Source organism: Ceratosolen solmsi, unplaced genomic scaffold, assembly GCF_000503995.2.
Source record: "Ceratosolen solmsi marchali unplaced genomic scaffold, CerSol_1.0 scaffold41, whole genome shotgun sequence".
NCBI classification, from domain to species: domain Eukaryota; kingdom Metazoa; phylum Arthropoda; class Insecta; order Hymenoptera; family Agaonidae; genus Ceratosolen; species Ceratosolen solmsi.
In genome coordinates, this window is record NW_011948424.1 from 7,341,560 (window position 1) to 7,369,426 (window position 27,867).

At 27.5% G+C, this 27,867-nt stretch overlaps 2 protein-coding genes across 2 annotated transcripts in view; both read right to left on the reverse strand.

Annotated features, from left to right (window-relative positions):
- The window catches only part of LOC105362752 (ras-like protein family member 10B), a 41,959-nt gene extending 39,706 nt beyond the window's left edge, over positions 1-2,253 (reverse strand). Inside the window, exons 1-2 of the mRNA XM_011500239.1 lie at positions 2,218-2,253; positions 1,751-1,964 (exon numbers count right to left, since the gene is read on the reverse strand). Of these exons, the coding sequence (XP_011498541.1) occupies positions 1,751-1,964; positions 2,218-2,253 (250 nt within the window). The remainder of the gene's footprint in view (positions 1-1,750; positions 1,965-2,217) is intronic.
- A 6,628-nt stretch (positions 2,254-8,881) lies between these two features.
- On the reverse strand, positions 8,882-27,574 carry Orco (odorant receptor co-receptor). Its single transcript, NM_001305466.1, is given in 8 exon segments — positions 8,882-8,932; positions 10,264-10,419; positions 10,516-10,620; positions 10,715-10,814; positions 24,137-24,381; positions 26,197-26,451; positions 26,905-27,288; positions 27,446-27,574. Coding segments are annotated over 8 exon segments (1,425 nt in total).
- Between the last annotated feature and the right edge of the window lie 293 nt (positions 27,575-27,867).

Consider the following 27,867-nt stretch of genomic DNA (forward strand, 5'->3'; position numbering starts at 1 on the left):
AACCGAGCATATAGTTAAAATTTTATTAAACAGTACTTAACAAATTAGCTTTACTAAATTAAAGTGAAAATGTAATAAGGCCTAATTTCTTAAAGCAAAATTATGTTGAATTAAGCGGGGCTTTCACATAATTTTTATCCTGTAATAATTATATTTTCGCGTTAAAATTTGAAAATTTCTGAAAATCAAAAAAAAAAAAAAACTTATCGTCAGTTATTATTGTCATTATTATTGTAAAATATAGTATATTAATATAACATTAAGTTAATAAATTCATAAATGAATATTTCGGTTAAGTGTGCAATTACAAAAAAGTAGCATTGAAATAAGTTTTACTACTTACTTAGTCGTATAATATCGTCTACGTAACGATATTACCCATGATTATACAATTATTAAATTTATTATTATATTTATTATTTTCAATATTTTGACAGTACGATTATTTTATTATCAATTAAAAATCGATCGTTATTTTTCATTCCAAATAGATTTAGAATTTTATATTAGAACAAGCTGACATTCAATTACTAGAAAGAAATTATCGTGCTAAATAACGAAAAATATTATTAAAATGCATAATTTTTAATATATATGAATATATTCTGCAAGAAGTCAGAAGTCAGAGTCACGCATATTGACGTATTCATGTTTTGAGAAGCCATTATAGTGTTAGTTCATATATCCTAGATATTTATTTTAAAAGTACTTTCAAGCTTACTTTAAAAGTTTTTAATTTTTTCGTTCTGTTTGAGATGATTTTTGCTTTTTTAATTTTATAATCTGAAACCTTTTGGATGAGCACTGAGCACAGTACGACTTACGTGGCATCTAACATACATTTTTTAACCGTAATTCACTGAATGGCCAATTAATTCATGCAAATTATAAATGAAAAATAATAATTTCATTTGTTTCTTTATTTATAAAAATAATTGGATGATACGGAGAAAACTATGCAGAATTAATATTAATAGAAAAATAGGAAGTCATCAGAGTTTTTTGACATTATTAAATTCCTATTATATTATACCAATTGTAAAAATAATAAACTTTAATAAATTTCTATTCTACTACCGATTCAATTGCATAAATGCGCGCACGTATACATTGGACAAACTAATTGCTTATTTTATATTTTTGCAAATTTTAAATTGGCAAACGAAATATACGAGCACGTGAAATATGCGTGTGCTTTTAAAATATTTTTCACTTAACGTTAAAATAAATAGATTTATTCGTACGCTTCAAATAACCCAGTTACTTTTATGTTAACATAAATTATTATAAATAGTGTATTGAAATATGATTCAACAGATATTTAAGATCGAATAAGCAATTTTCCATCACCAATAGCAATGGAAATAGAATGATAATAAGTAGATGAGTTGTGCATGGCTATCGTGTCACCAACCTATACTATAATAAACAAAGTTGAAAAGTTTTCAATCTATGCGCGCGCCACGCAGCCATGTAACTCTTCCCCCCTCCTCCCTCGCCCCTCGCGACACCAACACCCACCTACCAACACTCTCTCGCTCTTACTCTCCATTACTATCTCACTCTCTCGCTCTTACTCTCCATTACTATCTCACTCTCTCTCTCTCTCTCCCACTCTCTCTCTCTCTCTCTGTCTCTCTCTCTCTCTCTCTCTCTTCACTACGTAACCATAGCGGCCATGCAGGGTGTGAGGATAACACGTAAACGCTGCGTATGCGAAGGATCCTTACGCTTAATTAAAGTTACTTACGGCATTGTCTCAGCGGCGGGAGGCTCTTCCTCCTCTTGCCGCTCGTGGTTTTCGTCCCTATGGTGAGTGCTTGGCTGGAGTTGTGTCCCCAGCTGTCCGATGGAACGAATCCTGCATTCGAGGGGCCGTGGATGGTAGACGGGTCAGGCCGATAGCGATGCTCGTGAGCTTTCGCAGATTTTCGACTCTTCGTCCTCTTTATCCGGCGCTCCGGCTATCGACGATGTTATTCCTGGCAGTGCTCCCGCGGCTCCAGCCCCATTTCCCCTCCCCATTTATAACCTTTACATATCACATCTCATTCCTCCCACCCCCCAAGTTCGCCGAGAGCCGCAGCTATCGACGTGTCTCGTATTATGAATAACGGAGCAAACTCTTATTGGCTTATTTGTACGTACGTTCGATGCGTGACGCCTCGCGTATCGCATGCTTTTTCTTCCTCCTCTTCCGCCCTAACCGTTGTTTACCTCAGCCACTGGGAGCTCAACTTCTTTCGTTGACATGTGGTCCGGTTCAGCGCGCTCAACCCTCCGCTTGAATATTGTCGGGATCATTCATAACAACGTGGGCAGCATTAACAATAATAACGACGACGAGGATGATGAGGACAACGACGACGACGACGACGACGATGACGACGACGACGACGACGACGACGACGATGACGATGACGATGACGACGAGGACGAGGACGACGATAACGACGACGATAACGACGACGATGACGACGACGACGACGACAATGACGACAACGACGACAACGACGACGCACAAGGCAACGAGGAGGAGAACGCCGTCGACCTCCTAGACAGGCGTGTCATCACCATCCTCGGCGAAACTCAGCGCCCAATCTGGCCCAAGCTCCACGCCTCTTCTCTCAAAATAGGCTCGTGCACAAGAAGCGAGGAGTCGCCGAGCTCCCGCGGCTGAAACAGCACTGCCAGCATCCTCCGGAGTACATAATGCAACCGCTTGACTCGTAGAGAGCGACGACACACGTAAAACGGGCCAAGTGACTTTCGGTCGAGCAGTGCCGAGGAGCTGTTGAAGTAGCAAGGGAGGAGATTGAGACTGAGCGAGGGAACGAGAGATACAGAGAGAGAGAGAGAGAGAGAGAGAGAGAGAGAAAAAGAGCGTGAGGGAGGAGGGTGAGAAAGAGAGGGGGCGAGGGGACAGGGAGACAGAGAGCGAGTTTATGGGCGGCCAAGCGCGCGCGCCCGCGTATACGTGCGAGCGAGTGTGCGCGGTGGTCGGGGTAGAAGTGGGGGCAGGGAGCGAATACGAATGGCGGGAGGAGGATAACGGGGGATGAAAGAGGCAACGTGTCAGAATAATGGGTGGCCCTCGGGCCACTCGACACCGACGAGGCGACGGCTCCGGTCGACCTTTAGGCTCATTCTCACGGGCGCTCGAGCTTCTTTTCGCACGTTCACCGTTCTATCTCCTCGTCCACCTCGTTGTCGCGGCTCACTCGCGTTGACGTCATGAAAGATTCGATTCAACGCAAAATGAAAAGGCAGAGGGCCGTTTGTCCGTTTTCATGATCGAGTCTGTGTTGTAACGTCGTCGGCGAGGGAGCGACGGGGAGTAAGAGATTTAAGGAGAGGGTGAAAGAGACGTTCCATGAGAACGTGGCAAGAATCGAAACGGGGATGAGTATAAGAGAGATAGATGGAGAGAGAATAAAGATAGAGATATTAAGAGAGCGAGAGAGAAAGAGTGAGAGAGAGAGACAGAGAGAGAGAGAGAGAGAGAGAGCGCAGGCGAGCATGATCGGGTGTAAGTGAGGACGATGGTGTGTGTGAGAGAGTGAGAGTGGAAGAAAGAGGCAGAATCTTTCAGTGCGTGTCTACTTTACAGATGAAAGAGCAGGAGGTGGAAACGGTCTACCTCCGAGACGATCGAACCACCCCTTCTAGGTTATTCAATGTATGGCGCATGCGCCTCAACTTTGTCGCTGCATGTGTTGTTGGATTTGCTGAGCTTCTCGTTCAATCCCATGGCCGCGAACTTCTTTCAAATAACGATAATTTATAAGCGATGGTTAACTTATTTTTAATATAACTTTTTATGCAATCGATAGAGACATGAATTAATGATTTAAGTAAGATCTTTCTCAATGATTTATAGAGAAAAATTACGTTAATTATAATAGATTAACCCATCTATGTGTAAAAAGACTTGGACATAAAATGTAAGTACATGATCAATTGATAACACCAATATTTACTAAAATTGCAATATAATTTAATGTAATATATATAATGATATAAATATATTGTATAGTACAATTTTGTGTCAATATAATGTGACGTTTTATGTTACATTGAATAAAGGCAATTTTTTTTACAAATTAAATAAATTATATAATTTATGCCAATGATAAACTATATATAAATGTATATTTAAATATAATTATTGGACATTTTATGGAATAATTTAAATGAATATTATAATTCATGTATTGTACAAAGTAATTTTATTTATTCTTCTTAGGTCCAAGTAATTATCTTAAAAATAATATATATTTTAATATATGGAAATTTGTTGAGTTTTACAAATATCGTCGCTTTAAATTTAGCTATTTCTATTTAATAATATATAATAATCATGAAATATCATAATGAATCATAAAAAAAAATTATTATTGATAAATTATTAGCGAAATTATAGTTTAGTGAAAAAAATGTATTACTTGAATTTTCTCATTTTCATATGATTAATAATACATTTTCAATGACTATTACAAAAAAAAAAAAAAAAATTCAAAAAAATTTGAAGAACATTAATAATGTTTATAAGCGTATATTGAAAAAAGATAATACACTACTTCTCCTAATAGAGAGCTGCATTTCTCAAATTATTCTAAACCAATTTTTATATATTATATTTTTTAAGATAAAAATTAAAATAACAAAATGTTTTATTAAAATCCATAAAAATAATTATATCTACAATTATGATTCGATAAATACCGTAAAAATTTTAAAGAAATGAAATGAAAAGTTCAATAGATATAACGAATTTTAGATGAATAAAATTTAAAAGAAATAAATTTACTATAAATTAATGTCTCTAATAAATTGCAGGCAAGAAAATAATATAAAATATAAAAAAATAAGTTATTAGATCAAAAGATTTGTTTTTTCAGCTGTTGATTATTTTATAAGATATATGATAATGAACAGAAATATCGTATAATATAAAAGTCCGTAATCCCGTACAATTTAAGAGAATAAATGAATGTGGTAGTACTTACTCTGCGAAATCGCTTTAAGTAATAAAGATTTTTCATTTTATAACGTAAAGAAAGATTAAATTTAACATCAATTATAATTTAATATATGATATACATTAATTCATTTTTATTAGCTTTTCTATAATATTTATAAAATTAATAGTTTTTAACTGAAACTGATATTTGCACAAGTGGAATTATCCAAAATATTAAGAACAAATTTTAAAGATTGATAATAGTTGCCTGTTTATCCTATAATGAGATTAAAAAACTGGAAATTTTCATAAACAAAATAAATAGTTGAAATTCAATACAAAGGGACCAATATAAGTTCATGCTTTCTAGAAAAGTATCTTTTCACTATAAAAAGAATAATAGGAATAATCGTATTTGAAAAAAATGACTTACAACGATTAGTTAAAAATAAGAAATTTGTTGGTATATAAATAATTTTATTTTTATAATAATATAATAATAAAATTCAAGGCCTTAAACTTGTAAGAAATATTATATATATACTAGCTCGTATAGTTTTTCGGAAAAGTACATAAAGGAAAAATTTGAGAAATAGGTCAAAGGAAACAGATAAAAATTACATAATCATAAAATAAAGAAGCTTTATAGTTCATTCAATTTTTTATATGTATAGATAAGGTAAGTATGTAACTAAAAAGAAAGTATATATAATTTTAATACACAAATAACAAGGTCAACCTTATTCTGCGAACAATGGACTGGGAAAATGATATTAAATGTAAGAAATGTCAGGGATGGCCATATAATTTAGCTGAATATTCTATAAAATGATATGCGTTGGAGTATAAAGTTGTAATTTTTTATTTTAAAAAACACATTGATTTAAAATTTCAATGGCAATAAAAATATTGCAGTATATTTCGATAAAAATGAAAGTCGATAATATGAAATAATTACAGTAAACGATCAAAAAAGTAGAATAATGAAATAATCATGATATAATAAAATCAACGAAATAATAATAGAGAAATTTAAATATTATTTATTCATAGTGGTTAATGAATTCGTTTTTCTTTTCTGTTATAAATATACGCGTGATATATACTTATGTACATTCCATAAAAATGATTGAGGCAAATTCGTATAAACATTATATTCCGAATATACAGAAATCATTTTATTCTACATTGTTAAAGATCACTTAGATTGTTTGATGAATAAATTTTTTTCATCAGTACATTAGTGATTAATATCTTATTATAATATTATTTTCTTCAAATGGCGTGCAATGACAATATATATTGCATTTATAGTGATTGCATATAAATGTAATTTTTTTTTTATAAAAAATGTTTATGTTATTATATCACTATGCTCAGTTGCAGTTAATAAATTATCATTAACAAAACTTATAAGTTCTCAATACATGTATAAAGGTTCAAAGCGCATTATTTTTTTTTTTTTTACTTTTGTAAATTTCAAATGTCTATAGAAACGAAAACTAATAAATGCATGCTATACTTACCTCTTTTGTTAATTTACGTTTAATTTTCACTAATAAGTACTGTGAAAGTTACATTATATCGATTGAAATACATTAAGGAAAAGAGATGTTATTGAATTTTTCGAAAACTCAACACGTTTTTTTCAATAATTTCATTTATTTCCTATTTCATAAATGCTATATATAAAATTTTTCGATCATAACTGTCAACATTAAACTGTAAAATAGGTATCACATCATTGTAAAATGTTAAATTTTATTTCTAATCAAAATAAAATAAATACATGAAATAAAATAAAATTTTATATTTATAATATTAAATAGAACTCATTATAATGAAGACAAAATAATATTTCGTACAGAGTTGAAACAAAAAAAAAAACAAATAATTGATTAAATCAATTTCGCGAAATAGGTTAAAGAATAATTTCTATAAAATTTTTAATTTCTTGTTCTGAAAATATTATATATTTATATATATATATATATATATATATATACATATATATGTATAAGCAGTTACTATTAAAGGTATATGTTAAATATATTATCTTCAACTACGATTTGTAAAATTTTAATTTTAAACTTAATATATACTATATGACGCTTACTGGTTAATAATTATTAACATATAGTATTATATTGTAATATCGAAGAGTAGTACTTTGATTTTAATTATAAACTTTATACGATAACGTGACAGATATATAAGAATGAAATATAAATATTTGAAATTTAAGTAAATCGTGAAAAATTGAATATTACTAAAATAGAAATTAAATAAATAGTCAGGTAAGTCTACCTAAATATTATTATTGCAGTTAAATTTGAATATAACATTCTAAGTAATTCTATAAAGCATAATTTTTTTATGAAAATTATTTATTTTATGTAAATCAATTGTCAATAAAATCATATTAGTTGTTAAAAAAAAAAGAAGATATAAATTATAACCCTTTTCGAATTGACAAGTAACGTTATTTGAAAAAAAAAAAAAATGCTTAATAACATCAGAACGGCATTCTTTCATATACGCAAATATCATTTAAATTTATAACAAAAACATCTTTATGTAATAAGAAGGAATGTAAATTGATGTCATTAAACAAAATTTTTATTGTAAGTGTGATCACAGACATTTTGTATTAACGTAAAAAGTTACATTAAAATGCTACATTATGTATGATTTTTTAATTTATACAAATAGTTGCTATTTTTACATTAAAATTGTTCGAGCAACATTGTATAATACACATCCGTATTATGCAAAGTATCATGTACAGATTAATATTTCTTTGACATGAATGTAATATTTTTTATTCTTATCTGATTAATTTACTTATGTAATTGCTGGCTTATTATAGTATTAAGTTAAAGAGACAATAAAAAAAAATTAATATTATATATAATAATATAATATAATATTAAAAAGGTGACAACTAAAGAATGGATAATAGTAAGCGTTTTATGTACAATATTTTAAAGAAGAATTATCTATCAAAATTAAAAAATGTAATAAATCAAAGAATAAATTTTAAACATAATAATTATTATACTCGTGTAGTGAAACTTTATTTACTTCATGAAATCATTAAAAAAGAAAATTTAAAAAATTATATTTGTATCGACTAGCCTTTATTGAATTAATAAAATAATTCATAAAAGTCTGATTTATAATGTATATCTTAAATTTTAATTAAACTTCAATTTGAATATTGAACTTTTGAAAGTATCATTTTAATTGTTTCCTTTTGTGATAAATCGTCAATAAATAATATTCGTAAATCATGTAAAAATAATATAGCATTGATATAGCAATAAAGCAATCTAATAATATACGATTAAGTATCTAATTATGTTTAGCGTATTATTTTCCCCTCTAGTTTTCCATATGACTTTTACAATTGTTACGTGTATAATAAAAATAAACTTAAAGATGTGCAAATAGTTAATGAGATTTTTTTTTTGTTTTTATATTATTATATATAAATTATTCACATAATATGGAATAAGTAATGACGGTAAGATCTTGGAAAGAATTAAAGCTATACAAAATTAATAAACGAGGAACTTTTATCATCATATTGTGCTATATAACTTGAAATAAATTATATGTTTGATAATTTAGTAAATTTAGTTATATACCCACTTAGACGTGTTTGTACCAAATTGCATTGATGTATGTTGAAACTCGCTGAAAAAACTGAAGCGAACGATACAAAATAATAAAGTAGTGGTGGAGTGGCCATTCTAGAAGATACGCAATCTTCGAATAATGAAGTTGAGATTTAACTTTCGTCTGATGAACTATAAGGGCTTTTCCCAAAAGTTTACGTAGAAAGTTTGCGTTTTTGATGAAAGCGGCTCACTGCGAATTGCAAAGCTGATATTCCAAATACAGCCGACTCACGATTTATTTCAGTTGCACCAATACCATGAAGTACGTTACAACTGCTCCGAGAACCTGTACGAGTTAATATCATTAGTTTAACATGCGCAAATCTTTCCTCGCGCATGTGTACATATTACATATACTTTGCCGTATTTATTTCATTTATCACGAATTTTTGCCGTAAAATATAATTACATTATCGTAATAATTACATTATTTTATAATGGTACGATATATTTGAAGAATGGGAGAAAATCTTCTCTCTACAGTTAAACTGTCACAAAAATATGCGTTTCTTACTGATTTTTTCAATAACTTGCTATTCTTTGTTTTTTTCCCTTTCACCTTTATCATTATTTTATCATATAATTTAATTCCAAAAATCTCCAATATCCTTTTTACAATGAAAATAATTATATCGAATGGAAATATGGAATTAATAGAGTTTTACATAAAGAATTTAAATGAAGTACAATAGCTTCATAGATGTTATTATTTAAAAATTCATTTAAAAATATTTTATTGTAAAGAAATTTTAAATAGCGATTACATAGTTTTTAATTTAATAAAAAAATTCACGGCTTATAGAAAATAATATTTGGTAAAATAGTATGAAAATAAAATTATATAATCATCATTATATACAAAATTAATAGAGAATACAAATCGTCCATACTTTATAAGCTTACTAAAGTCTAATAAATATAAGCTTATGTAATAGTGTATTAAATGCATAATAATTATAGGAATAAATACTAAACAACAGTAGCAATATACTAATAATATTATTATTTTATAATAAGTGAATATTGCCAAAGTTATTAAAACCTCAACTCTACATGTTGACTCTATAATATTTTATTTAATATATACAAAGAACTTTTCAATTCCAGTTATTTCGTTCCATTACAAAAACACAATTGACAAGAAGTATTAATAATATTTAATAATAATAAACTATCGTTAGTTAAGGTGAGATTATCGACGATTAGTCTAATTCAAATAATAAAATTGCTATATAAGATAATATAGTAAAGTAATATTTTCAAACATATATATTTTTATAATAAAATTCACATAGATTGTAAATTCTAGCATAACTAATAACTAGTTTTACGAATTTTATCAATTATTCAGTGAAATTTAATAAAAGTTTTGAAATTTGCTAAACTTTTCGTAACGATGTGGTCCAAATTTACAATATTTACTAACTGTCGGTGATCTTAAATATCGACAAAAAGCTACTATTTTAGTTAGTGAACGAATACTAAAACTTAAAGTATCTTTCCGAGTAATTTTAATTTCGGAGTTAGTAAAAAAGTAGGACTTAAATGATTTTTTTTTTTTTTTTTTTCAACAATTATTCATACTGTAATATACAAAATGAAGTTGAGTTTTCTTACCGAAGCAAAGAGATCGAGGGATACAGTAAAGAACTTTGCTCCCGATATTGACATGGCTTTTTGACACTGCTGACAGACAATTTGTACGAACGTCTTAGCCTCCTCAGATCCATCGTACCAATGACATGAATATGCAGCTTCCATAACGGACGAACTCTATTTTATATAAATTAATAGAATTTTTCTATTTTCACGAAGTAAAGAAAAGAATCTTTCAACATATAGCATATATTGTTCATAGTTTGTTTATACCTCTTCGATAAGCCGATTTCCAAAGATACAGAACAGGAATACTTGTCCTAATGTGTATAACAAATAACCGACTACCGTTGCCGCATAAACGTTAACTCCATTAACCTGAAAGTTGTATACGCATTCGAGTTTATGAGCTTCATTTGATGTTTCATTGCTTATTTATAATTATGAACACATGGAATTGTTATTTACGTACTTTTGTTGCTTGGTAAGCTAGCAATGTCAAAGTAATAGTCGTTGCCAACATGTGTAACAATAAGGCAATACCATAAGCGTCACCAATTGAAGTCACCAGTCTAAAATATTCCCACATATAGTAACAAAGTCACATACATACACACACACGCGCGCGCGCACACATCTATACGAAACACTCATATACATGCTTATTTATATATATATATATATATATATATATATATATATATATATAAATGGAGGCACACAAACACGCACGCACGCACGTACACAAAGAAAACATATACATGTGTATATATACACATATATAAATGGACGAACACAAACACAAACACAAACACGCGCGCGCGCTCATACACAAAAGCACACATTGATTTTTATAAGCAACGTGACATATTAGTTAATTCATTTATTTTCTATTAAATACTTAATTAATAAGATCTATTTATTGATCTTTATACAAATTAATATTATAATTATTTTCAAATAAGGTAAAATAATATTTTAATTGTCCCTTCCTGCACTCACTCTTTCATTCTAAATTCTTTTTAATATACAATTACTTTATTATATAAAAGACCGATTATCGAGATTATTTATTGAAATATTGATTAATAATAATAGTCTTGGGATTATTAAGGAAATCTTTTTTATAAATAATTATGCGTTAATTGTTCTAAGCAATTAGCAAAATGCCAAATTAAAAGTATATTTCAATACATTAATATTATTATTAATATTGCAAATGAAACATTTCACCGTTACATTAAGAATATTAGCGATTTATTTCACATTATATTTCTATTTGGTTTTACGAATAGACTTTAAAAACGTCGTCACGTGCATTTAATTAAGCCTAAGATACAGAATATATAAATTATTTTCTTATAGAAAATAAAGTCATTAGCATTCATTTTGCTATTATACATTTTTATACACTTAGATAAACACATAAATTATAATTTATGTCATAAAAGTGATTATTGTATCATATAGTACACGTTGATAGGACATTAATAATTATTACCGTAGCAATATTAAAGCATTAACGAACATCCAATAAAATTTAAGTAATACCTATGTAATTATCAGTTAATTACAAACACGATACGTCGTATTATTTATGCTAATAGTCAAGCATCGAAATGCGAGATTAAACATTGATGAATAATAATAATGGCAATCAATATAAAAATTATCATTTGTAAGACAGATGGCAGCATGAGACATATTATAACGCTGAGAAATATATAGAGAAATAAGTAGATGTGAGCTTATTCGGATTCAATGGTGAAATTGGACTTTAATGGTGAAAGTGGGAAATTCAGTGTCATTCTATTTATATAAGAGAGTGTTATGTTTTGTAATAGGACTCTATATTAGTATAGTCTAATATATTTATGATATTCTAATGAATTACAATCATTAAATGTCAAATGAAAATTTTTTCAATCATTCGACTAATAAATATTTAAAGGACGAAATTATCACATTGCTTAATTTATTGTAAAAATTAGATAAATTATTCTGTCTTCTTATTTATTTGGCTACAATTTTCTTTTTTTATCGAGTGAAAGGAGATATATTCGTGGTATTATTGTAAATGAGATTATTAAAATACATTATCTGGAAAAAAGTTTTGATCTCTTAAACATGTAAAAGAAATTTTCATAAATACTTTTCATTACGAAGCGTCAATTTTTCATAAAATACAAACATTCTATATTACTTAAAACATCATAATTTGTAGCTGTCGTCATCACACAAAATCCAACTTATTTGTAATGAATCATAAATCTTGATAAGGAAGATAACACTGTGTGTTTTAATTGTTACTATCCAGAGAATTTACTTCACTTTTTTTGTAACTAACATTACACACCATAATTAGTTATATTTAAAATAAAACAAATCATAGAAGAATTTGATGAGAAATATATATTTTTTTAAATGTAGTCCACGTTTAAATATTACATTTTTTTTGTAATGTATGCATATATATTGACATTTTCTTTTTCTCATTGAAATATTTATTTATATTGTTCTTTTATGTAAATGTATGCAGTATGAAAATAAAATTAGTATAAATTTAAATATTTAATAAAATATTTAATGTAAATTCTGTACTAGAATGCAGAAGTAATAATCAGTAAAGTATTAATCAATGTTTTAACTTAAAATATAATAGAAATATTAGTTGACGTTTAAATATAACATAAAAAAAATCTTAAAAAAAAAATTTATAAAATCAAAGCGTAAGATGATTTATTCTATTTCTATAAATTATTAAATTTCTGGGTTGTTCTTAAGAAATGTGAAGAAAAAAACAACCTGAAATCTTAAATTAAATATTGTCAAAGACATTCCGATCGTTGTATGATCTTCAACAACCACTTAATTCTATTATTATTCATAAATATTACTTGCACAATTACTTTTCGTATCTCGGGAGTAATTAATGAATAAAATACATAATCATTTATCTTAAATTACGTAAAAAGTAAAATTTTCATTGAATTTTTCTACACCTCTGATTGTAAATGTCTAATTGATTATTAATTTTTGCAATGTAATATAAAATCATTTATTCATTTTCTTTTGTAATATAATTTAATAAAATATCGTTGTGACGATATAATTATGCATTTAAATTTCTGGAGGATAGATTTTTTATTGCCCATGCAACCGAGTGGTTTGTAATAATCGATCATGGTGCTAGAATAATTTAGTCCAAAGTAATACGAAAGACTTACCAGAATAATCCAGGTTAGTTGAAGAAAAATATATGATGAAAGCATTGTTTGTGAAAGGTTAAACTATGAATTACTACTTTATATGACATTCTTTCACCTCTACTTAGTACTTGAACATAATTTATTAAGTGTTTAAATAAATTCTAGATTAAAACATTCTACCCACTCTGGCACGAGTTTAATTTAAAATGACGCTCCTTAAACAGTTTTAAGATTAATCTTTAGAATATAATATAAAGTACTTTATTTAATAGTATTAATAAAATAATCCCTATGAATGACAGTAAGTTAAATTTATGAAGAAATACATTCTCAGACATTGCTTTCATTTTTCATCGTAACTAGAAAAATGCGTTCACAGTTTGGAAAATACTGTATTAGCTTGAACAAAAAAGAAGGTAAAAAAAAAAAGAAAAAAGAAACGCTGCGTTATATAGCGAATGTAAAAAGTGGTTCTAAAACTTTCGGGATGGAGTAGCCCGCAAAAAACTCAGGACCAGAAATTGCAAGGACTACTTAATGGAAATCCTTGCCAGACCACTAAGCTCGATGCACAGCTTCGTGTACATCAACCAAGCCTCTCTACACGTTTTGAGGGAATGCAGTTAAAAAAATGTAATTATTCATGAACGCCTGCCATAAAATAAATAGAGTTCTGAGATTTATTCACACTGCCATTCGGCTATTGATTACAGAAATCATAATTACAAAAGTAGATACGAAAAATTAAAAGAAAATAAGCGGAAATAATACGAATGTATACATCGGTAGTTGAATATTGATGATTCTACTATAGGATAATGCATACCTATAGTTATTAAAAGGTATTTGTAGTTTATATGTGAAATAAATTTTTTATAAGGATATACAGAAAATGGAAGTGTATTAATCATATAAAAGAAAAATGTGTATTTAATAACGAGTATCCTCTTGCAGCTTTAACATAAAATTTTGAATATCCTTCTTAATACTATTATAATAACTATAAAAATTACGATAATACCATATCACTGGATATTGGCGTTAAAATGTAATCTTTCGTAGTAAAATGAGAGACTAGTCGCTGTAAGATGCAACTAGAGAAAGATTAATTGCTCTACAAAGAAGCTATATATATATATATATATATATATATATATATATATAAAGAAGTTTTATCATTACGTCATTATTGTATAAATATTTATTGTAAAATTTGAACAGATGAATGTTCTATAATTATAGCTGATACTTGCTTATTGAGTAAAAACTATACTATAACCAATTAGAAATCCTTGGCGATTAATAATAGTTCGCTAGTTGGTTAATACACAAAAAAAAACAATATCCCTGCTCTAGTTAAAGTTTTGTCTATGTCAAGCGCAAGAAGTAGTAAAGGATGCAGCTATCTCTACACTTATTGGCCATGGACTAGAATGGTAAAAAAAAAGTCCGAACGCGCATGCTAATACCATTAGCAGCCAGAGGGCTGTTTCTCCCTTTTTTTCCTTCTATCTCTTCTGCATCGTTTCTAAGATCGTTCGTACTTGGGATCGCGATACGTGCACTCTACCCCCTCCCCGGTCACTCCCCTTAAACCGCCAAACCCCAACCCCATCCCGTCGTAACTCCTGAATCCCTACTATCACGTACGCAGCGTGTCTATAGCCTATCTAGAGTCACGTGAATATTTGAACGATCGAGGGTCGAGGCTGGCCGTGGGGAAGGGGCTGGTGCATAAAAAGACGTGACTCACGCACACCAGTTGCTGTTGGTTGGAGAGAAAACGCATCGCACCTGTCGATTTCTACGCTCCCCTTTGCGGTCAATATCGCGACAATGAATACTTTACGAGTTTAGACATCTTCGCGGCTACAGGGACAATATGCCACTCAGTTGCCATTAATTTTCATTATTACGGAATCGCGGCAAACATCCGCCGAAGCCCAGCTGAATACAACTCTTCGTTAGGATAAAATTGATAATTGCTTGATAATTAGCACGTTGACGCTAATTGAATTGATGTACTACGTAAGTTTTTCTTCTTTGATGAATTTGACGTGTAGAAAGCCGAGTACCGAATACGAATTATCGTTGCGATAAGAAGTGTTTTCGCTTCAAGGAAAGAACTTTACGCATAATTTATTAATACGTAATTATTGTTAGATGATTCATAAACAGTCGGTCGGAAAATTCATCTGAATATATATATATATATATATATATATATATATATATATATATTATTCCATTCTATATATTGAATTTTATATAGTAGCTATAATTAAGAGAATAATTGTAATATCCTACATAAAGAAACATGCAAATTAGTAATAATTTATAAGACATATTATTACTAGTATTTTCCATTCAGCAAGATAATGCGAATATGAAAACCGACGTATTGCCAAGTATGGTATAAGAATTTCTATAACAACAGCCATTACTTTACATTATTTTAGTTCTTTAGTTTGAATAATGTTATAATTTATTAAAAATAAATTATCTTATACAATAAGAATAAGTGTGCGTGCGTGTGTGTGCGCGTGCGTGCGTGTGTGTAGATTATTTCTTTTAAGTAGTATAAAATAATTTATTATAAAAGCGGCCATTTATATTAAAAGTAAAATTTTGCAATCCTGTTTAAATATTAAAATTCTTTATAATTTATGCAAACCATTTACCTTTTACATATTGGGTTGTATAAAAATGTATATTATTTAATGGCATGTATACGAATTTCGAACAAAAAAAAGTTGAAAATTCATGTGTATTTAAAATTATTCACATGGTAATGGAAATGCTTATTAATAATTATTAATGTACTTAACTGATAATAATAAAATTCTTACTGATTTCAATTTTAATTTAAGATTTCTAACTAATTTCCGAGCAATGAACTGTATCCTGACCTAAAATCTGCCAGATAATGCATTACAATAATCGATGCTTCAACTATATTACAGAAACCTAAATACTAAAAAGTTTAACACTTATTTTCAAGTTGTATACATGAAATTAATTGTATTTTTCTAAATGAACTTCTACATACACTAGTGGAATTTAATTTAAAACATTAAGTGCGGTCACAATTACTCAGTACTAATACTATCTTCAAGCATAATGAAAATATGATTTAAATACGTTAGCAGGTAGATAATTATGATTATTCTTGAAATACTTGCTTTAATGCTTAAATATTATGAAATATTTTAATGAAGTTATAGGCTACAAGGGAGTTAAAATTTTCAAAATTAAGATAATATAGTGATTTTTTTATTAAAATTACTCTGCGACAGATTATTTGTACTAAACGCATCGAATATACAACGTTTAAATATGTTTTTAAAATCTCAGTATTTATACATATATATACGTATATTAATTTTACAAAGATTTATAATAACTATTTATAATAAATTTTCTTTAAAAATTGTGATAAATTATAAATCAATTAAAATATAATTTATTACCAAAAAAAAAAAAAATTGGATTTTATCATTTTTCAATAATTTAAAGATAAAATAGTATTTCTTATATTTTTTACTAATATAACAATTAATATGTAAAATCTTCCATTATTAATATAAAGTATTTCTTATCTTAGTGTATTTAAATATCAAATATTTCATATAATAAAGTAACAATAGGCTATTAAACCTTTCTGTTTTACCGTGAGAGAACATATAGAAGTAGAATTTTGAATAAAAAAAAAAAAAAAAAAACATCAAGTATAACGTATGTAAATTATAATACATTAAAACATTAATTTGAATTATAATTATAACAATAATTTGACTATAGTCTCATAATTAGGTAATATTTGACATTTAAAAGCCATATGAAGTTTCAGATATCGTAAAAATTAGATATTGTATAATTATTTTCTTATAATAATTAAAAAGTATTTATTTTTTATAAAATTCTTGTATCTGAAACTATTATTGTATAATAAGCTTTTCCAAAATTTATACAATTATTATACCTATTTTTGCATAATTCCTAGATGGATTTTATTATAAATGCTTATTTAATTTTCAATTCGCATTGTTTTATGATATTTTATAAACAATTTTAACTTTAACAGTATTGTCATTATGTGAATACATAATGATTTTCTAATGTCACGTATATCTATGTTTATAATACGAAAAAAAATGTTTAAATATAAAAAAAAATATATTGAAATTTTTTTTTTTTTTAAATTAAGTATAATTTTATTTAATTACATAGGCTTCATTGTAACATTTTCAAAAATAATTAAATTTCATTTATATGTATTTTTGTTTGTACTAATAACTCAGCAATTATCTTTATTATTACTATTCTTAAGATCAATATTTGTATTAAATAATTCTTTTCGCTATTATTTGTAATAACTTCTATGTTATAATTATTTTCTAGAACTTATTATTGAAGAGATATCTATAAATATTATAAACAACAACGCGACAGAAATTGTATAAAAAAATCAATAATTATTATTGGATTATTTGCTTTTATTTGCAATTCACATATTTAGAATGAAATATTTGATTGTTATACAATTTTCTATTCCATTTCAATAATTCAATCTACATATTCAATCAAGTATTTTGGATGTGTAAGTGTAAGTAAATTAACCGTCGTATAAGTATTTAAATTATAATTTAGGTCTATTTAATATACTTATTATTCCTGTCTACGCATTGCCGTAATCTACGTATCATCATAAAATCATTAAAAAAAAAAAAAAAAAACCGATTGATAAACGAGAATGTTATACGAAGTATTGTTCATACCGAGAATGAAAATAATTTTGATAGAGAAATTCAGAATATGATCCGTAGTAGCTATAATTCCTTATCTACTTATAGCGATACTTGCATTAACTCAAAGCTCCATGGTTTATGGTTTATATTTTCGACAATAAACTCTCGCATGCTATCTATAAATTCTTTACCCGTACGATCGATTTACATATGACTATTATCTTGAAGAGAGTGGCTTTATTTTCTACTAAAGTGGCCCTTTCGAGTATATGCGCTCTCTTCTCGTCTCTCTTAGCGGACACGATAATTCATTTTTAAATGAAAAGCTGTCAGGACGTATAAATTGTGCAGTTGCCGGAGAGCTGAGAGACAGAACGAGAGAATTCTACATTGCCGCAAGTAATATCAAAATGCAATATTATACCGCAGCTGCGCTAATATATTGATAATAGAATTTCCGATTATACTTTACACAATATGATATTGATAATAAACTATTTATCCAAGTATTTGTACGCATATCACGTATAATATTAATTGGGATAAGTGAAAAATATGTCGTGTAAATCTCTTTTCTTAATAAGATATAAAAAAAAATTATTATACTTTCACTTATAAAATTGTTGCTTTTAATTAACATTTTATAAATCATTCTCTAATCTTTCATACTTTAAAAACAACTACTTTCTTCCATCTAACAGAATTTCCTATTTCAATAATTACAATGAAAATAGTAATAGTAACAATCTTAATTGAAATATTAACGTCGTCCCTTAGTCGTATATTTAGCCGTAATAATTTATTTGAAAAAATTACATTATATCTTACAGCTTTTGCACTGGAATAATTATAAATGATTTTAAAAAGATTTGAAAGTTCGTATCCAGGAAGTAGTAACGGACATGCTTTATCCAGACTGCCCGCAGCTGAAAATTTATTCTTCATTGCTTACTAATCTGATTACCTCTCAAATTCGAAAGTCTTAAGTGACTTGTTAATACGAATATTTAAAAAAATAACATAAATAACAAACTTTTATTATATATAAAAACCTAATAATATGCTTTAATAGCTGTTGTTTAATATTGTAATTATTGACAGAATAATATCACTTTCATCACTTCTAAAATTTCCCTTTAACTTGGCCTTCATAATATATAACAATTTTTATTAAACTATTCATTACATACTTTGTTAAAGTCAATGTGAAATTACATGACCTTATCGTTACAAAAAGGCTTGCTATTTGTAATTATAACAATTGTAAAGTATAATACGGAGCAACTTTGTAGTAGACGTTTAAAAAGTATTTGATGGTTGAAAATTTACTTAGTACTAAAGTTGAACAGATAGCTAGTGTCCTTCAACATACTATCTATCGATATTGCGAGGACCCATGAGATTATAATGACATCAATCATTCATTGTGAAAAGCAACGTAACGTAACCTCAGCCTATTTTTTTATAACTATAGTATCTTCCAAGCTCAAAGTCATTAATATCATTCAAGATCAGACTGTATATATGTATTTTTTTACTAAAAATATAAATGAACTAAATTTTCCTTACCTTTTCGTTAAAAGACAGAATTTTTTATTTGCATAATATATTATTATATGTACAGGTATGTTTGGGCACGTATGCGCGTGTGCGTGTGTAGGAAATGTATAATTTGTACATTATAGTTTAAAATATATTATAGACTCATGTGGCAGAATATATTATGTGCGTGTGCGCGCGCGCCTATGCATACATTGTATTATTATTAAATTAATGGAAAATGTTTTGACATGTCTTAAATCTTAATCTTCTTTCTTATAACTTAAAATTTATATAATTATTTGCCCTAAAATCATACGGACGACAACATACTTTTATATTATTTATGTTATTTCATTTAGTTTTTAATTAAATTTACATGTATAATTTAAGCGAACACATATCTGAAGTTAAGATAAATGAAAATCGAGTTAAAATATAAAAAATTACATTCTAAAAAAATAGGTGTATTTTCCCTCGTTATTTTATAAGTTAAAAATTTTATAAAATTTCAAACTCTTGGATAATTATTTAAATGTCAGTTCAATTAGTATTTCAAATTATTAAAACTTCTAATAACTTTTACTGATATATTTTTTGCCTTTTTGTCTCCATATTCAAATATACATATCTGCTTCATTAATACATTGAATTATAAATTAAAGAAATTAAAACATCAATTATCAATTAAATAATTAATCAAATTAATACTTTATTAATGAAAAAATTAAAATAAATTAAATATACTTCAATAAATTTTGTTTATATAGTACACGTTTGTAATTAAATTTATTATTAATTATCTTTTCATTTTCATTTTTATTCTCTTTAAAATTTTATTCCATATTTTTTTATACTAAAACAAATATACTTAGTTCAATTCAATTCAATGCACATTTTTAGTTGCTTTAGAAAATTTCTCAAATGTTCTCGTTTTCATACATATTTTTCTACATCAGTTTATTTCATACTACATTATTACTATTTTAGACAAGACAAACCTAGTTTTCTTATTATTTCAACCGATTATGCTTTATATTTAGGCAAAAGGACAAACACTAAATAATTATATTAGAAATGTTTTAATTGATATTCATATACATATATTTGCTTAATTAGTATAATTTTTTAATTGCTATTTAAGATATTAATGTTTGTATTTTATATTAATTATTGATATTATTTATGTGCATTGTTCTAAGATTTTTATATTTTTAACATTTTTATTAGAGTATCTATTATGATTTTCGATCTTTCATTATATTTTCTGACATTTACCGTGCTTTTCTCCATTATATTGATATTATTCGAGCATAAAGATTTACATTTACATAAATATAAATGAATATTTACTTTTATTGGGCAATCTCAACAGTATATAAAACTAATTAAAGATTCATAAATGTATTTGTGCTGTGAAACTGTGTTTTGCAACTTTATTTATTCATCTCTTTATGGAAATAATGAAATTCACTAGAATTCATATTTATTATATGATGAATTATCTCTTTTTATTCATTGATATTAATTTGAAATCATACTTATATATTTCAGTTTCAATTTACTTGGCACCAATGCGTTTCTTAGAAGACTAAGAATATCACATTGCTTACTCAAGAATAATTTATGTTAAAAATTAGATCGCGTTAGTAATTTATTTATATTTATAATACATAGATTTATCGTTGTAATTGAGTATTCTTACTTTTTGACTTATCAACAAACTAATTTTTTATCTCATCTAATTCTATCTTAAAACTAATTTAAAACTATGCATACTTTATGATTTCCATTCATTAAATAAACTCGTATCAATTTATATTTATAAAAGAAATGATAAATAAACTTAATGAAATACATTAAATTGTATATAAATCATTTGAATAATAATAAAGTATTTTCAATAGTTTCGTTGTCAACTTTTGTTTAATTTTCAAGTATAACTCTTTTTTTTTTTTTAATTAAGTTTTTTAAAAAAAATAACATAATTATTTAAATATACTCATGGACCTAACACGATTTACATATTTTTATGCTCTATTTTTCACTCTAAATGGGTAAAATTTATACTTGTATGCCTACATTGAGGAAAACTTTAAAGTAAAATTGTGAATAATCTTGTATAACTTTTTACAATTTTGATTCTTTATAGTCTTTTATAAGGTATTTCTTATTTTATCATTCAAAAATATAATTAGAAAAATTTTTAAGACTTTGTTGTATATTTGTAATATAAATAATTGTTTGGGATAAATATTAATATTTGATGTGACGTACAGCAAGAAATGTTAAAATATTTTGTGAATAAGAAATTTTTTTTTAGATTTTTCTTTGTATTTAAAATCTCTGCCTCTTATGTTATTTCATTAATCTTTTTAATTAACACAAATGATAAGAATAATAAATATTACATACAATTTTTTTAATACAGTTTATAAGCATTTTATGATTTTCCGGACTAAGTATTAAATTTGTAACAACGTTTAGAATTTAAACATCTGAAAACTATTGATTGTAGTTTTAATATTGACAAAAAGCTCAGGAATATTATCAAAGAAATTAAGGATATTAGGATAATTTCCATAACTCTTCATTCTTATCCAGGATATAATATATCAATAAGAATTATAATCGTGAATTGAGTGTTACCAGTCTAGACAATTGTTAGCAGAATGATTGAGGAATTTGAATTTGCTTGGAAGTAAGATGGATAGAAAGAGTATTTGCAAATATAATTTACCAATATATCATTACCATTAAAAATTACTATGTAAAAAACGTTTCAATTGCCAAATAATTCGGAGATATTAATGATTCAGTATCAATTCGTTATTTAGGATAAACATTAAATAATTTTATTGATTAATTGAAAAATTATTTAGATAAAAAGTAGTTAAATTAGATTTATTATAAATTCGTTAAAAAAAAAAAAAAACACTTTTTCATCACAAAGACAATACGTTAATTTATTGTCTTTCGAACTAAAAAGTCTCTATTAGATTCACAAAAATTTACCTACTACAATTGTACTTTACTCTGTATAAATTATTAAAATCATCTTGATTAAATCACATTCTAATATATTATTAGTTCATAATAATTTTATACGAAATTGCAAATTAGTTTTTATATGTAGGCCAAAGCGGATATGTTAATTTTACATTTTAATCAAAATTTGTTCAATTTGTCATATTTTCTTTTTATAATTTACCTTACATTTTCATCAGAATATCATAAATTTATTTATGCAATTTGATAATCTTCATTAGTTAGTGAAATTGCAGTTTAAAGTTTGATTTGTTATCTACATGAATATGAAATTATAAATACGTTTAAATTAGGTAGACATTTTTAAGTATATAATTTTCTTTGTATTTTTTTTTTTTTTTTATAAAATTTCATTATTTTATTATGATGTTTTTTAAACTAATAATCTTTTTTTAAACTAAATAATTACTAGACACTTAACTATCAGCTTCCTTATCATAATATAATTATCATACTTTACAAATATTTTTGTTTATACATAAAATTATTATTTTATTAATGCGTGATACATCATTTTTATTTATATACTTGAAAAGTTAGATCATATCTTGGGATATTAAAGCTTTACTGCCGCGTTATTCTCGTAATCTATTGTAATTTAAGAAGCGAATAGATTTATAAAGTCTTAATATTAATGTAGAAAAAGGTGTACTAGTATTATTGCGACAGTATGAATAAAAAAAATTCTTGCTTTGTTTATAAAATATAGATAGATTTTTCATTTCAATAAATTTTATTCTACACGCTTTTTCTCATTACGTTGTGACTTTCACGTCTTTTATAAGGGGCGATTAACTATTATTACATCAGATATGAAAAATAGATAAATACATATAGCATTAAATTGATATAGTCAATAACTATGAGTAATATCTACCAGAATTAATCTCAGTTCCTGTAAGAATGCCAAAACTATAGTCATTTGTAATTGCATTGGGAAGTTTGTACTATTACTTTAATAACGTCATCGTAACTTTACATAGCAAATTATTTTACGTATTAAGTATCCAACTACTATCGACCATTTTATGTTACTCGCTCACGTGCTCACAATATATAATATTATGTTATAGTTAAATAGTTTTGTAATAAATTATATATTTAATAATAAAGATCTATTCTTTGGTAAGTAATTTGTTTATCATTTTTACAATGTTAAAGGAATTATTTAGATTATCTGATCGCTGCTATTATTAGCCTGATGACTTATATTTTAAAAAATTGGAATGTCATATTGTGAGCGTTGAGCCTTACAGCCATTGTATTAATGAAACAATGTCAATAAGGTGGCTTCGCTGCGGAAATTGAACGAATCGAGCGAAAAATAAACAGAAAATACAGTTCTCTTACCTGACAACGTGCTTGTGCCTTTCCACCCAATACTTAATGGCACTTCTTACGAGCATCTCTTGCTTTTTCGACAAGCCATTCGGCCCAACGCCCCCATTGAATGTTGTGCCGGCAGTGGGCCTGAATGTAGCTGTAAAATCCTGTCGATTGCTGTAAATACCACGCACATCAACGTCAACGATGTTGTCGCCGTTGCCACTAGGCTGAACCCCTTGGGTGTCCCTTAAATGATCGGCACTGCCAGCCTATTTTTGCAAATGAAAAAGACTCGAGTTGAATGCAGATAAGGATCCATCAGCTGCCAGCAACGAAGTGCTGTACCATCCTAACTAGTCAATGTTATCTTTAAGAGCGATATGGGGATAAAAGATATGACTTACGGGGTGCAATATTTAATATGTATGTTACCGTTATTACGTGTAAATTTATACGATATTTAATATTGGCAATTCATTGGCGTAAATGCGTGACATTGGGTATAAAAAAACATCTTTGGCGTGGCGAATGAAAAGAAGGAGAAAATATTGAATGAATAGAATACGGAAAATTTAAAGCTATCGAGTGGGATTAGTTGAACGATGCACAATGCAGTAAGTACGTTATGCTGTTAGTTATCTCATTTGGTAATGCGTTTAATTTTGCATGCTCGATTGCTAAATATTTCTAATGCTTAATTAGTTATATATTCGTTCGGCGTTATAAATGCATTTGGAGTATAAAAGAATTTCAGTTTAAATTAGAAATTAGTTTGAATTAGAAAAGATAATATAATATTTGATAGATGATTGGATGATTTGCTTGATTGTTTAAGAGACTTTAATAAATTTCGTATTATAATGATAAATAATATTTTGATTGTTAAGTATTCTTACTAGACTAACTGATGATTATTATGTTTATAAGACTTTAAACGGACAAAAAATACTACTAATTATTATACAATATGAATGTCAATTTAAAAAAAAAAAACAAAAGCTATTCTAAGCTAACGAATTTTCTTAGTATAAGAATTTTAATAACAATATATCGAATGTAGAATAGTTTATAAATATATATTTTATAAATGTATTTTATAAATAGATAGCATTGTAAAGTCCATTGAAATGAGTAAGTGAGTAAGAGAAGCAAAAATCTATAAACAAAATATAATAAAAATTGTTGAGAAGAATGCTTCGATAAATTCCAATAAATATTATCAAATATAAAATATAAACAAAAAAAAGGATTAATAAGAAATTTTTTAAAGTTCGTAAAAACATTGATTTTTCATTTAAGTGGTCGAGTATTCGTTTCATGGTTTTTATAAGTCTTTTCGGTTCGTCAAATCTAATAACTTTTATACGCCTATTCATAGAAATACTATTAAAGTAACATGATATTTATAAAATTAAAAGAAGCCATTCGTGAGAAATTATTGAATTTATGAGATTGTTAATTATCTTCTTGTAACACCTTTACAAAATTGTTTAATTTAATGTTGTGGTAACAAATAAAACATACATCGAACGAATTCGTTGATAATAATTCGTCTTTCAATTCTATCTCTACATTCTATTCAACATTTTACAAATTCTATGACCATACTTACGCTATTATAAATAAATATATACGTTATTCATGATTTGACTTTACGAATGATTTGCCACGATATATGCTATTTTATTTGGAAATCCAATCGGCGGAGCATAAAACAACAATTTATTTTATAAAAATTAAGGCCACGCTAAAGTAGCTTGTCAAATGGTTATAATTTATTTGAACAAATTTTTACGTTGTTAATTTTATCCACGTAAGACCATTTATTTCATACCGCACACTATACATTCGACATTTTTCAAATATAAAAATAATTTATGCATCCGCATAAATGGAATTTTTCAGAGAATTCGCTTGAAATGTAGTGAAAAGGAAAAATCCTTATGTAAGAAAATATTAAGCACAAGGTACTTTATATTGCGTTTGATTTAAAAAAAAAAAAAAAAAAAAAAAAAAAAAAAAAAAAAAAAAAAAACAACAACAACAACAAAATAATGACAAAGATAAAGAATCGATGTGTATACCTTGAAGAGTTCACCGCTGTTTGGTACGACGGTATCGAGGGTGGCACTAAGTTCCATAAGTGGTTTCATGATCGCTTTGAGATGCTGAAGTTGCTCGCAGGCGAAGAGAAGCCAAGAGCAGAAGAGCACATCGAGGGAGTTTGAGATGGCCATTACAATGGCTAGATAATAGAACTGGTAGAAGAGAGAGAAAACGTGACCTGCGCCGCTCATTGCATTCCACGGATAGAACGTACGTATCATCAGTCTTGGAATCTAAATTAGGAAAATCGGCCAAATATTCAGTTCGCCTCTCGTCTGCCTTAGGTTTACATACAAAGTCGAATAAACAAGCTCGCGTCATTGTCATTAGTATCATTATTATTATAAACATTACGAGGTGAATGTGTAGATTTAGTTACGCATTAATGGTCAAAATGATACAATAGAAGCGGTCGAACTCGATTTATTAAGGAAATTTACTTATTATGATAATACTCTTTGAGTAATGGCATTGAGGTAATGTTTATCCGAAAGTCTCATCGAATTATAGATCTGTCAATGAAACTTGATCGATAATTATCGGAGCATCTTATGATTTTTAATTCTTTTTGGGCAATTATTTTTACAAATTCCTAGAGTCTTCCTGCAATAATACTGCTTTTGTAAAAGTAGAGAAGTGTTTCAAAATTGTAATTTAACAATGACTGATATGACGACGAAACTAACTGGAGTAATTGTCGTTTCATTGGTCTCGGGGTCAATGATCCTTTTTACTGACTCATCCATGAAGGTAATACCCGTCCAGGAGATGACTGAGAATACAGTCGCCGCTGCGACGCAAAATAGCAGCCGTCTCATCTTGGTGATAGCGAGGGAATGATAGCGGGCGTTGCTCTCGGCGAAAAGCGGATGACTGTTGGGATTATTCCAGATGGCTAAAGTTTTATAGAACATCTTACTCCGTATTGGGAAATAGATGACTTTGACAACTGGATGAACGAAGAAGAGCATTGTGATTGTATTGGCCGTGAGGTCATCTACATCGTCACTTTCCATCATGAGGTTTACGCCCATTAAACTGTATTGCGCCAATATCAGAAGAAGCGTCACCTACGAGTCATGGGAAAATCATCTTTATTAAAATACTCTTTCGATGCTCTGCTAATTTAATGTATTTGCTATCATCGACTCATACGACATCGACTCACGTGACGAAGCTGTTGATATTTTTCGTTACAAGAAAGCCAACATACGAGGCAATACTTACGACACAATAAATCTTATGAGGAAACTTCTTTCCTTCGCTGTAGTAATTAAAGAGAAAATGTCCGACACTCTGCATCAGCCTGATATTGGGCATGAGGTCTGCCACGAGACCCTGTTGCTTTACTTTCATCATCTGCGTAAAAATAAAAACACGAAAATGCAATAGCAACATTGAAAGGCGGTTACACGAAAAATTTTCAATTATCACTGAATTACCGAATACTAGTTTATATTAATTCAATCATATATATATATATATATATATATACATATATATACATACATAAATACGTACATATGAGTATATATCAAATATTCAATAAGAAAGTAGTAAGTGCGGTAAATTATAATTTTACTTTTGTACAGTTTCTTATTTCTTTATTTTTCTTCGATATATTATGCGCATAGATACCGCATTAAAAA